Below are 12632 nucleotides of genomic sequence, written 5' to 3'. Positions count from 1 at the left end.
TAGAGCAGATGTCCACTAGACCACTGAGCCATTAGGGTAGGTCAACCTTTCCAGTTAGTTTGCTAAGCTTACAAAATACTACTATGCATTTATAAATAATTCTTCACACTTTGTACTAGCTGTTGATCAGCATTAGTTTTCAATTTGTTGTTGCTGTATATATATGTTTACCCTGAGAGGTGTATTAAATATGGGTACTAGTTTAGCAAAAACTTAAAACATGGTGACTTATTGTGAAGGGCTTTAGAAATCATTTGCTGGTATAGGGTTGTGAAGTGGCAATTTAAATGTATTTTTTAGGACAATGCTTTGTTTTATCCCTTAATGTTGTTTGTGATTGTCATGCACAAGTTATTTTGTACTTAAGTAGTGCAGTGAATATGGATATGTCTGAATGAACCCCTTTGCCTACAGCTTATGGCTGACAGCTTCAGATGCAGATAAAGAATAGACCTTTGCAGCGATCTAGCCAAAACCATAGCTAAAGCCACTTTGGTAATGAAGATGCAGCCAGAAGACTGATCTACTTATAGTAATTTCAAAAACATAGTTTATCTAGGGCATTCTGAGATGCATAGTACTTGCAGAGCAGCCAACATTTGCTTCTTGCAATTAGAGAGGTTATGTATAACAAACAAAAGTGATTGCACAAGCTGGCCCCCTCATTTTCTTGCTAACTTGTGAAACTTGTTGCACTTTACAAGCAAATTGTTCTGCTTAGTTAAGCAGACAACTTTGCTAACCCAAAACTGAAATGTAGTGTAGTCAAAGATTTGGTATTTAACTTAATGTATGTACATGTATATATTTTGGAAATCTATTTTTTGACAGATTGAAAATAATTTATTGCAAGTTAAACTTTGTAAAGCTAAATTAAATATTTTTTTAAACACTTTTTATACATTATGCAGATGATTTTGTAATGGCCTTAAAGACAATAGACACTATTCAGATGCTTGATTTCGAGGTACCAGAAAACAGAATTTCTTTATTTTACAGCAAAAAAGGACTTCTGTGTTAAAACGGAGGAATCTCATCCATAAGAAATGCCCTCTATTGGTGGAATATTTGCAACATCTTGTGTAGTGTTGAGAGTTTGGGGCTTGAATGTCTTGCACCGAGACTACACATAATCTTGTAGACCCAGACAAGGTGCTACAATTCAAACCTAGCTCTGCATAAATGTTGTAAAATGAGTGAGTGCGTTGAGGTGCTTGTAGGGTGTCATAATGCTCTACATAAAACTGCACAAGTATTGCTATTTTTAAGTATCTTTAAAATGTTGTTGTTTGCTGTTTCAAGACTATAACAAATAAATTTTGCTAAATAAACTAACTACGAGTCAACAATCTTTTTTGTTAGTGGGTTTAAGTGAACTGGTTTATTGTACACATTAACTTAAACACTGACTGAGAATTAGTAAACTACCACAAAACTCGATTCTGCCTAATGAACTTGGCCTTTTAATGTTTTGACAAACTAATAACAGACATTCAACTTTCTAATTGCCAAAAAAATTAAGAAAAAAATGGCCGATCACACTTAACTTTTTTAGTGTTTATACTTCAGGGGGTTCTAAAAGAAAATGAGTGCAACCACACAAACAGAAAACATATTCCCTTTCATTAACGAAGTTAAAGAAGTATTTAATGATGTAAATAATGAACCAGGCTAGACAAATGTACTTTTTGTACAATATTATGTTGAACTATCACATGGAGCCTTTTGCTTACGTATTCAAGGATAAGGGGACCATCTAAGACACAAAACAAAGGAATGGTCGTCTTCATATTGACATAAAAAGCTGTAAGTTATGTGGCAATGTGCAATGTTATGTATTTAAGGTGAATGCAATCTTGCACTTTCTCCAAATTAATTTGGTGTATGAGTTTATTGCCTCCTTAAAGTTTCAAAAAGAAAGAAAAAAAATGTCTCTTTTCTTAAAACAATATACAATTACTGTTTGTCACAGTGCATTATTGAACTTTAAAAGTGTGTTAACGAAATAACTTTTTCCTGAACAATTCATTGCATATGTCTTTAACTTCAACCCACTCTTGTAATAGCTGCATAAATAATTATTTCTGCCTGAAAGGAACATACATTCTTGGCTACTCTGTAGAAATTGGATGCAACAAATTGTTCAGTTGAAAGTGCGATAAGATGGCACCTTAATAAGAAGGGTTGAATTTACAATCATTTTAATGTTGGTGTCCATCTTTGAGAATCCAACGTTGACACCATTTGACGAAAGACAGCTCACATTTCTAGTTAGTGCTGTGTTGTTCCTGAAGGTCTGAAGAAGATAAAAAATGCAAAACCAAAAATTCTTATTCAGGGTTCAATTGGTGTTGAATCTCACATAGGTAGTGCATGCAACATGGAGCAAGTTAGAGTGCTAACCTCCGTCCATATATATCAAAATACTCAAATACTATATCACAGATGTCCCTTTTTGTAACATTTCCGAAAATTGAAAATTTCAATATTTTGATATCAAAAATGTTGATGTACCAAAAAATATTAGACATGCAACTCTTCAGTAGAAAAATGCTGAAAATAATTATCTGAAGCTAGCTGAGTATCGGTCCCTTTCCATCTGGTTTGAGTTATCATCACCATGGTGACATCTGTGCATGACAGCAAAGAGGCGTTACTCGGTGGCTAATTTTTATTTTATTTTTCAAATTGCGGTTTTCCATTGTTCGGCATAGGGTGGGCAAACAATGTGGTTACCAGTGGTCATTTCCGTCAAAACAATTAATTGTTCCATCACCATTTTACCTCTAGGATGGAGGCATGATGAGGCGAATGCAATATGTCCACTGGGGTTCAGAATAAACAGGCATGTGAGACTTCCGCATTTACGCGGAAATTCGAGTCTTTAATATTCCCATTCCGTGTTTTTCTTGCGGGGCGTTTTTCCCCGACTCTGCCACGATTGGCCGGTCCGCGTTCTTTCATTTTTTGTCTTCAAGCAGCAAGTAATTTTACTGCACAGCACTCACACAGAGCACCTGTCATCTTCGCGATAGTCTTTGACTAAAGCCGTTGTTCGTTTTTCGTTAAGAATGATGGATACTTTTGCCCATGTCCTTGTCCCGTTTTACCAAGAGAGGGCGCTTTACTAAAAACTGTATTAAAAAGCCAACACCTTGAGCCAAGACTAGGCGCACACTGTCTTTCACGTCGACAAGTTGGAAACTAAATAATGGTAGTCGAGGACGCATGGGGGGCTTGTCACAAAAAACATCTTACAAATGATGACTAACAGCACATTATTACCAGGTACGATTGTGGCCTATGTTTCTGTTAATGTTTTGTCTATGCCGCAGTACAAAGCCTGTTATTCAGACTCGTAGGGCTGGCCCCAAATCCGGACACGAAAAAATAATTTACGCGTTTTTTCCCCATGACCCGCTCAGATGCCTGAAAACTATAAATCAGATCATTTTCCAAATGAAGGTTATTTTTTTGTACTTACTTGGCCCATTCCACCTTTAGAATGAGATGATCATATCCAAAACCAGACACTCCTAGGATTGCGTTGGCCGCACTCTCCTTGTTGTGGAAATTGATGAATGCAAAACCCTGTAATCAAGTGGGAACGAAAACGGATAACCAATTTGGCCATATTTTGTTCACGTCCCATATGCACATAGTCCATCTTAAAAAATACAGCAACACATCTTTTGAAACCAAGTACAAACAAATGGAGCTGTCAATACGGACGCCATGCTGTAGTTTACATTTAACTATGTCAGGTTTAATAGTCGTGTACATCATTGCTTGAAAATCAGCGCACCACAGGACTGTTCTTATTATAATCTTCCACAAGTTTTGGTATGTACACCCCTGGGAATAACATTTTCTTGAACTCTTTGTAATATTGGCACCAGCAGTCTTTATTTTGGTGGCCTTGATTTGTATGAAACAGAACGAGATGATGGTTCTACTATTGGCTCGGCTGTATCCAAATTGGTGGCTATGCCTTTGACTGTTGCTAAGGGTATTACTAATGACATCCTATACCTCAAAGCATGATGATGTGGCAATCCAGCCTTTTAAATAGCCATAGCCATAGCCATCAACTCAGATACGGTCTAATGCAGTGGAAAACCAAATCACCTTTGAACGTTTAGTGACTTTATCCATGGCCAGGTAGATGCGTTGGATCGGACCGAAGGAGTGAAATAAATCTGTCAAATCATTCTCACGAGTGTCTTCCGACAGGTTGGTGACACGGATGGTCGTTCCCTGATCTACAAATGGTAAAAGGACACAATGTTATAATCAAAGTCGATCACAATCATATCATGTAACAAAACAGTCTCCTGAAAATGACTAGAGCAAGCTAGTCGAAGCTTTGAGACCAATTAAAAACTTGCTCCGTGGCAGTGAAATTAATAATGACAAGTTCCATTGATCCACTGAGAGAAAGTAGTAGTCCTGGCTGATATCCTATTCTCCACCCAGGTAGTGGTTAATAAGCGGGACAGTTTGTTTAAGGACTGAAAAGTCTCTTGAATTCTAAAAATCCATACCGAGGCAGAGTAGAAAATATCAAAAAATTTCCAAAAGTAGGATCAAATTGTAGGAGATATTAAATGATGGCATTTCCATCTCTTGGTCACCCCTGGAGTGACTGATTTCAACAAGGTTCTTAGGTCAGCATCTTCAACAACAGAGAAGCAAATCAAAGAATAGGATTTCTGGGCCCATTTTAGCAAAGCACACAGATTTGTCTTTAAGATGAGTCAGTATCACCATAGTGCTCAACAATTAAGATTGATACTAAATAAGATCGATTGGGGTTAAGATTGTGGGTTAAAAGTACATACCTCTCTTGGAATCCATAGGGGCAACTCTTCGTTGTCCTGATGTATCTCTGGCACTCGGAGGGATGTACTTGCCTGACCCACCACCACCACCACCACCACCGGCTGGTGCTTTGGCAGCCTCTGCACCTGTGTAGTAGCGTAATAAATCAATTAATCATTCAATCAAACAAGGAAACTTTCAATCAATCAACCAATCAATGTGGCTGAGTGGATAAGAGCACTGACTTTGAGTTTGACCGAGTTCGACTTCATAATAGAGAGAATGTTGTCCTCTTTTCAACGGTATGATACAAAGTGTTTCTGTCAGTGATTACATTATTTTATTGGATAAATGTTTCCAGATGTGTTAATAAACAATAAGTGAATGTGCAGGCGCTTTGGCACATACAGCCCTTTTTGTAGTAGACAAATATGGATTAAATTGTAAAACACCCTTACTATCTTCGGGCGTCTCTGCCCCCGCCTCCGCTCCCCCTTGGAGCAGCTTCTCTTGGAGGGGTTCCAATGAGTCTTTGTAGGGACACTTGGTGGTCCAATGGTCTCCCTTGCAGACACGGCACATCACCAGACGTTGGCTCTGGAGCTTCTTCAGGGCATCGTCGTCCTGCGTGGTACCCATATCCTTTCATTCAGAAAAAACATAAATTTAATAGAAAGTTTCTTTTCAGGATGCTCAAGTTTTAAGAGCCCTTTTTTTACTCTTTTAGTGCCCGCTTAAATATTTTGCATTTTGAACCTAAAATGCACAGCTTTTTGAAATCAAGTATAAAAAAACACATATATCATATACAACACACGTATACATGACAAAAGTGCAACAAAATGAATCTTGCTGTTTTGTGTTGTTGCATTGGTTCATCCCAAAGTCAATAGTATTTACTGAGTGATAATGCCCTCTTGTGACAACATGTATATCATGGGTCATCCAATATGATATGTGAAACTTTTTGAGTACATTAAAATGATTGTATAACAGAATTACAGCACAACTAAATAGAGGGAGGCTGAAAATACCAAGCGGCACTGGATATTTTACTTCTGAAAGGCTGCCTATACAGAGGTTTTAACTCCGGCCAACTCTCAAACTCACGTGTTCCGCTCTAGAATATCTCCAGCTATCTGTCTCACAGTCAAATTTGTTACTTCCCACATGTACTCTAATTTGAGTTCACACTCCAGCGACTGAACTACCACTATCTAACTAACAATACAATATTGACTAAAGGAAAAAGCACAGAGACAGAAGGTTCTATTATTTATGTTTTATAACTAAGCTACCACGGCTTTCAGATCCTACAACAATAGATACCCAATTTTAAAAAGAAACAATAGAATATACACAAACTCACAGAGAGGGGTAAAACTAGCAGCTACTACACACACACAATAGCACTACACATAATAGAACAAACTTGCCAACAAGCTCATGGGCTGATCAACTACATGTATAAAATAGGGAGACCACAATTACACAGGGGAAAAATACTAACACATTTAAAAAAAGGTAAGGAAAACATGTGAGACCAATGTTTTTTATTTTATTTGTTTTTTCGTGGGGGGGGGGGGCAAAAAGTAAGGGCAAAACCTCCCACTGAATTCCCGTTAAAAATGGATTCACGCTGCACAAAAAATACAAGCAAACAAAATCAAGTAGGAAGAATCTTAAATTATACAACAAAATCCTTTTTTTTGTTCATCCAGAAATCCTAATATGATAATTTTTGTAAAATGAAGCTTGCACCGTATGAAGTTTGTCGTAAACACGCTTAAATTCCCACGGAAATCTGCTCAGTGGCTAAAGGTTGATCATGCTGTCGACTGACTGTGCATGTTGACCAGTTACGATATTGCTGTGTGTGGTCTTTTGTCAAAGTGTTTTGAAACTGTTTTGTAAGCTATAGCATTACTTCACTAACAGAGGGCGTTACTATTGCGCTATCGCATCACAGACATTTAGTGAGGTTTTGCAGATTTAGCTCATGGTTTGGAGTATAGTCAGTTGCCGTCAAAACCACACTATCCAGACGTTGATTTCCATAGTTATATATCTGTGTACCGCATTCTGTTATGAAACGCACTCTAATGCTCAATTCAATGTTTCTTTCATTTATTGTCATACACAAAGTGAAAAAATAAAATTTATAACGATGTCTGTGAGTGTGTGGATGGAATCGTGTTGACAGAATCGTATTTCCCCAAGATCTGTATTTTTTGGTGCATATTCATACATCCGTATTCTCGTTTGATTTCCGTATGAAATATGATAAATGCGTACCAGTTGGCAGCTCTGTCTGATAAAATAAAAAGATTGTACACGTATGACCTTGCCACTGAAAGACTTAAGATGCTTGTTTTTGAACATGTTATCTTTGAACTTACATCCTTAGAGGAAATGAAGGCCATGAAGACATCATCAGCTATACTTGTGGTTGTTACGCTTGGACCCTCTCCGTCATTAGTGGCTAGCCCAAACTTTGGCAGTGCCTGTTGGAAGACAAAACTAGAAGTAAAGATGACTATATAATAATATTCACTCTGGCAGACTAAACATATTCAAGACGAATAGGTCTCATAGTCCAAAATGTTGCTCCACAAACCTTTCAGGGAACAGAATTTAGTGCATTGATACGCCGCTAGGGGTGTTAAACAAGCACTTTAAAAAAAACACTATAACTATTATAATTATCTTCTCGGCAATAAATAAGACAATTCCCTAATAATGGTTCCTTAATGAAGGTTTTCCCCATAAGTTACTAGATATTACAAATTCAGGAGCTTTACAAATTCAGGACTCTATGCATCACCAGAAATACAAACTACAGCTTTGGCCACACTGTGGAATTTTTCTTTCATGCTTTGGTGACTGCCTTTACGTCTTTCAAAAAAACTTGAAAGCTCACATTTAGAAAATCATGAATTCCAGAAAACATTCTGAAAAAAACCCACACATGCCTGTAAATCAGACTTTCTAAAGGGATATCAAAATGAAGAGATAGGATGCTAAGCAGGTTTGCCTCTGTAACATTCACACTACCCTCAATAGGGATTACTGCCTCAATGCAGCCATTCCGCCCAACTACAGTTCAATCAGTGTAAGTATAGCTAGGATTAGCCCAAGTATAAAAGCCCAACAATAGTAAGGTTGATTCTATGGGACACAACACACTCCTCAATCATACCTTCCTCATTGCGATGGACTTGGATGTTTTCCGTTTCTCAATTTTGAAGGTCCTCACAATCTGAAAACAAAATTGCACAGTAAATGATTGCAATGCATCAATGACTTCTGTGGTTTAACAAAAAATGAAATAAACTATTTGTGAACTTTACATTCATATAAGTGAATAAAAGCATAGCGACGAGTTCTTGATTGGATGTTAATTGGATGATGTTGAATGGTTACAAAGTAGGAGGGTTAATACCTTGATCAGTTTCCCCTCATCGTTGCGTTTGAAGTCAATAACTTTCTTGGTATTTCCATCATGAATCACCTCGCCTTCAGGAACATGCTGGCCTGTTTAACATCAGAATATAGTCAAATAACGCAACTTCAAAACTTTTGAATATGGCTAACAACAACATCAACAATATCTTTGGCCACTACGACTCCACAAGCAAAATCAAAGTTACCAAAGTGCATCACAAGTTTAAAAGTAATTAACTGTAGTTGCTGTGCAACTGAAATTGAATAAAAGTTTAAAAATATTTGTTTCTGAATTATTTACAGTTTTTTTGCAGCACTCGAATTGCAAACTATTACCCCAGTAATTAACTTACCCCATGTTACCCCCCCCCCTTATTCATCGCATTAATTAAACTCCCTTCTGCTCATCTGAAAACAAATAATTGCTCCAGAACAAAGAATTTTTGAAAAAACCGTACTGAAAAAAAATTAAGAAAACTAATTCCCTGCGTGCTAATCTGAAGAAAAAAAGATCAATTAGTCTTTGGCTCACCAATACCCCAACTCTGCGAGACAAACGAGCCCCACCCACCCCACGCCAACAACCCACCAACAACTTTTTTTAATTGTTTTTTTATAAATATGATTATGATAATTAAAAACGAACCCCCAACCCCTTAGCAATTGGCCTAGCATTTAGCTAAACTTGTCAGTTGTATCGTGCATGCCGGCGTTTATGCCTCGCTAGACTGCGCTAAATAAATACTATAAATGCGTAAACAAATGCACCTAATTAAAAAATGCTTCCAAAGTTGGCACTTTCCTGCCACTCCAGCCCTTTCGCCTTCCTGCTTATTTTTGCATCTTTTGTGGGATGGCATGCTGATTAATCAATAATGAACTTGATGGAGTATGATAATTTCCAAAATTAGGGCTCTGCCGTTACCTCCATTAATCCGATTTTGACGTTTTACAATTCCACGCTTGTTTTGTGTACACAAACATGTGTTTGGCAATGAAAAACAAAGTCGCAAGGCAGGCAGATCACTGGTAGTGGTGGGTCACAAACATTAATCCAGTACAAGCCTTGGACACTAGCGAAATAGCCAGGGGAAAAACATAGACTGTATCCAGCCCCCGGCCGCGCGCCTCCCCCGCCCCATCCGCTACAAATACAGATCTCAATAGACAAAATCAGTGCGAAAATGCGTAAATTAGTGTAGGGACTTGTAGCGAGTTTATACATTGGAGTAGTCTGGTGCTGCGTTTTTAGCAGTAAACAGCTCAACTACGTTTGATATGGTTACCATTCCACGTTCTCAACACATTTTTTATTGCACAGAAAAACATTGTGAAAACTAGTGTGCGGGATTGTACGTTCCGAATTTTACCTCCATATAAATTAAATGGATCACAATGTTAACATTAAATAACATTTTTGAATAAATAATGTTATGGAATCAATGGAAAAGGGCACAACGGCCAAGTGGCCGTAAGGTACGTGATTTTTAATAGGGCTTCACGGCAATTCGCTGGGGCATCGCGGCACTGGCCGCTGGTGGCCGCTGTAGAGGTCGAGGCCTGATCCTGGTGTAATGTGTTTTCAGTAGGATAACAGGAAAACTTTTCAAAATCAAAAACTAAATATTTTCTTTTCAAATCATCTATCCAATTTTTTAACAATAATACTTACACTTCATGGTGTGTTGAAATTTTTAAAGTTTTGGTTTAAAGTAGCGAGAGACAGTCCGCCATTAACAGTGCTTATGCATGCATGACATTGGAGCAACGTCATATGTTTTCACACCTTTCATTGGTTGGTATTTTATTGAATATTCAGAAGCTAGTATGACGTGCAAAATAAATAAAAAATATTATTCAATTACTACTTAACAAATTTAATTACATTTTTGTCCAAAGGCATTATGGCCACTATATTAGAATCCAGAGATATCATAAGGCATGAAAGTAAAACACCCCCCCCCCCTTGAAACACATACACTTCATAACAATCCGTTTTCCCCCATTTCAGACCAGTAATGTTTGGCCGTTTAAGGAGATAAGAAACCAATCTACGATATTTTCTCTTTAATGTAGACTTAATACTTATTACGCTTATCGGAATTTATTACAGTATGCAGTAAATAAATAAAAAAGTTTTTTTGTCATTTTCACTTAAAATATTTTAATATTTTTATTATTTTCCCCACATTTGCACACCATAGAATCCCAAATAGTAACCACCTCACGTGATCCATCTAGTGACTAAAGCAGAATGAAACTCAATCTAGCAGATAGTAATTTTGTTTTGAACTTTCGAGGTTGGATGATGTTTCTTTGACTCATTTGAATGTTGGCATAATGCACTAGTGATTAGTACCAAAAATCAATCATTTTATAAATACTTGAGCATAACCAACGACAGGAAACTTTATTCTCAGCATGATTAAGCTTGATGAAAATACAGACCGTGAGTAAACTGCATAGCTTCTCAATTCAATTCAATTCAATTCAATTCACTTTATTATCCCCGATGGGAAATTCATTTCGGCCTTTTAAACACCAATTGCACAATCTCGCGTTAAACGTGAATCAAAGTTGGGGACTGAAAACATATGAGGGTCGATAACGTATGACGCTACGATACCCGTATTAATATTTTTTTTAACAACTTATTTGCAAAATTGTTATTAATATTTCAATAATGAATTTTTTATGTGGGCGGGCCAAAACCACACACGATTACAGAACCCAACGAAAAACTAGTGAGGTTATTTTATTGAGCTTTCTACATAAAATTAAATAAATGTAATTTTAATTGTCAATGGCAATGCTTCACAATTGAGGATTTAAAAATTACATTAGAACGGGGCAAGAAATTGGATTTTTAAATATAGGCCTAAGCCAAAATCTGCACTTTGTTTACTATTTGTTAACACTGTAATTTTAAGTCCTATGATAGTTTCCCTAATCCTGCCACCACTTTTCTTTTGGTTAATATTCTCATATACTTTCACGACAATTGGGCAAGGAAGGAGAAACTAACAGAATAAAAAAATTTCCCGTAACTGGTTAAACACATTTAAAAAGGAAATGTATTTTTTCTGAAGCATGACTTACCGTGTTCACCGGCCTCGACTTGATCGGCCCAGCTAATCGGCTTGGATCTGTCAAAAAAGGATAAGAGTCCACACAAATAATTTGCAGTAATTTCTTAAGAACTAGTTACTACAGTTCCTTTTTGAGTAAAATGTGTTTTACTTACGTGTCTGCAGTCGGCATATTGCTCAGTTTTCACAATTTCTGTTCGATACGACGACAGCGCGAAAGGGATGAGCGTGGTTATAAGTAGTCATGTCGTGACGTCACTCCTATATTAACACCATACATGATACAGTACAGGAAGACGTCTGGGTATCCGATGAATTTAGGTGAAACCAATTTTATGGGTACACCCCAACATACTCTCCATGGGACACAGTGTAAAATGCTAAATATTAAAAAATACACAAACAATACTTAAAAGACTCACAGCTTTTAACTGTAAAGGGAAAATTCTTTGTTGACTATTGAACTTTTATTCTCTGCTCAATTTTATATGGGTGGTCCCTGGCGAGTTATTCTCCCTCCAAGTAAAAACACCCCTTCACAGGTTTAATTTTCAAAACGTCCGCAAGCATCAATCTTGAAAATGACCCTACACCTGTCATCAAATAGGACCATTTAGTTGAGGGCCTATGTCATCCAAAATACGTCAAGTTGGAAGTCACCAACCCCCAGATTCAAAGTGGGCAACTTTTTTACACCAACACACTTTTAGGGGGGCTCTCAAATCTCTTTAGTATAGAATATTTTCATGAGCTAAACGCTCCGTTTTCTCCTATGTACTGGGGCTATTTGCATATAATGCTTCGCCACAGAGGGCGCTCTTGTGTAAATTAAACTTTGTAGACCAGACTGAAGTGAGCACCAAATTTGGGCCCAACACCAAATTTGGTGATGGCAAAAAAATTTGGTGCTAGCACCAAATTTCGATATAACTGTCAACGACCGTCATTACCCGTCGAAGACAGTGCGGAAGGATTGTACACGCGTAAGGTATGGGTAGATTCAAAGCCAAGAGTTCCATCTTAATTGGGCAATATTATTAATTTTTATTTCATAAATCTATTCCTCATACCCCTGGCTATATCAGATTAGTGCCCCAGTGTTTGAAGTCTGCTAATTAGCTTAGCCCAATTAATTTAGTCAATGAAGAATATACGAATTTTTGTACTGTATGCGCTGTATGCGTAAGGTATGGGCAATTACAAAGTCAAGAGTTCCATCTTAATTGGAAAAATTTATTAATTTTTAGTTCATAAATCTATTCCTCATACCCCTGGCTA

The 12632-nt window shown here is 37.2% G+C and overlaps 1 protein-coding gene across 1 annotated transcript; it reads right to left on the bottom strand.

The window, feature by feature from the left end:
- Window positions 1-643: 643 nt before the first annotated feature.
- Window positions 644-11613, bottom strand: LOC117303521 (eukaryotic translation initiation factor 3 subunit G-like). Its single transcript, XM_033787746.1, has 10 exons — window positions 11510-11613; window positions 11365-11411; window positions 8264-8355; window positions 8021-8080; window positions 7221-7325; window positions 5280-5463; window positions 4842-4967; window positions 4129-4262; window positions 3485-3591; window positions 644-2296 (listed from the first exon to the last, which is right to left on the bottom strand). The coding sequence occupies exons 1-10, from the start codon at window positions 11524-11526 to the stop codon at window positions 2272-2274; spliced, it is 897 nt and encodes a 298-aa protein (XP_033643637.1). The 5' UTR covers window positions 11527-11613; the 3' UTR covers window positions 644-2271.
- Between the last annotated feature and the right edge of the window lie 1019 nt (window positions 11614-12632).

Source organism: Asterias rubens, chromosome 19, assembly GCF_902459465.1.
Source record: "Asterias rubens chromosome 19, eAstRub1.3, whole genome shotgun sequence".
Lineage (NCBI taxonomy): Eukaryota > Metazoa > Echinodermata > Asteroidea > Forcipulatida > Asteriidae > Asterias > Asterias rubens.
Note: the sequence above shows the minus strand (reverse complement) of the source record. Positions and strands in the feature narration are given on the sequence as shown.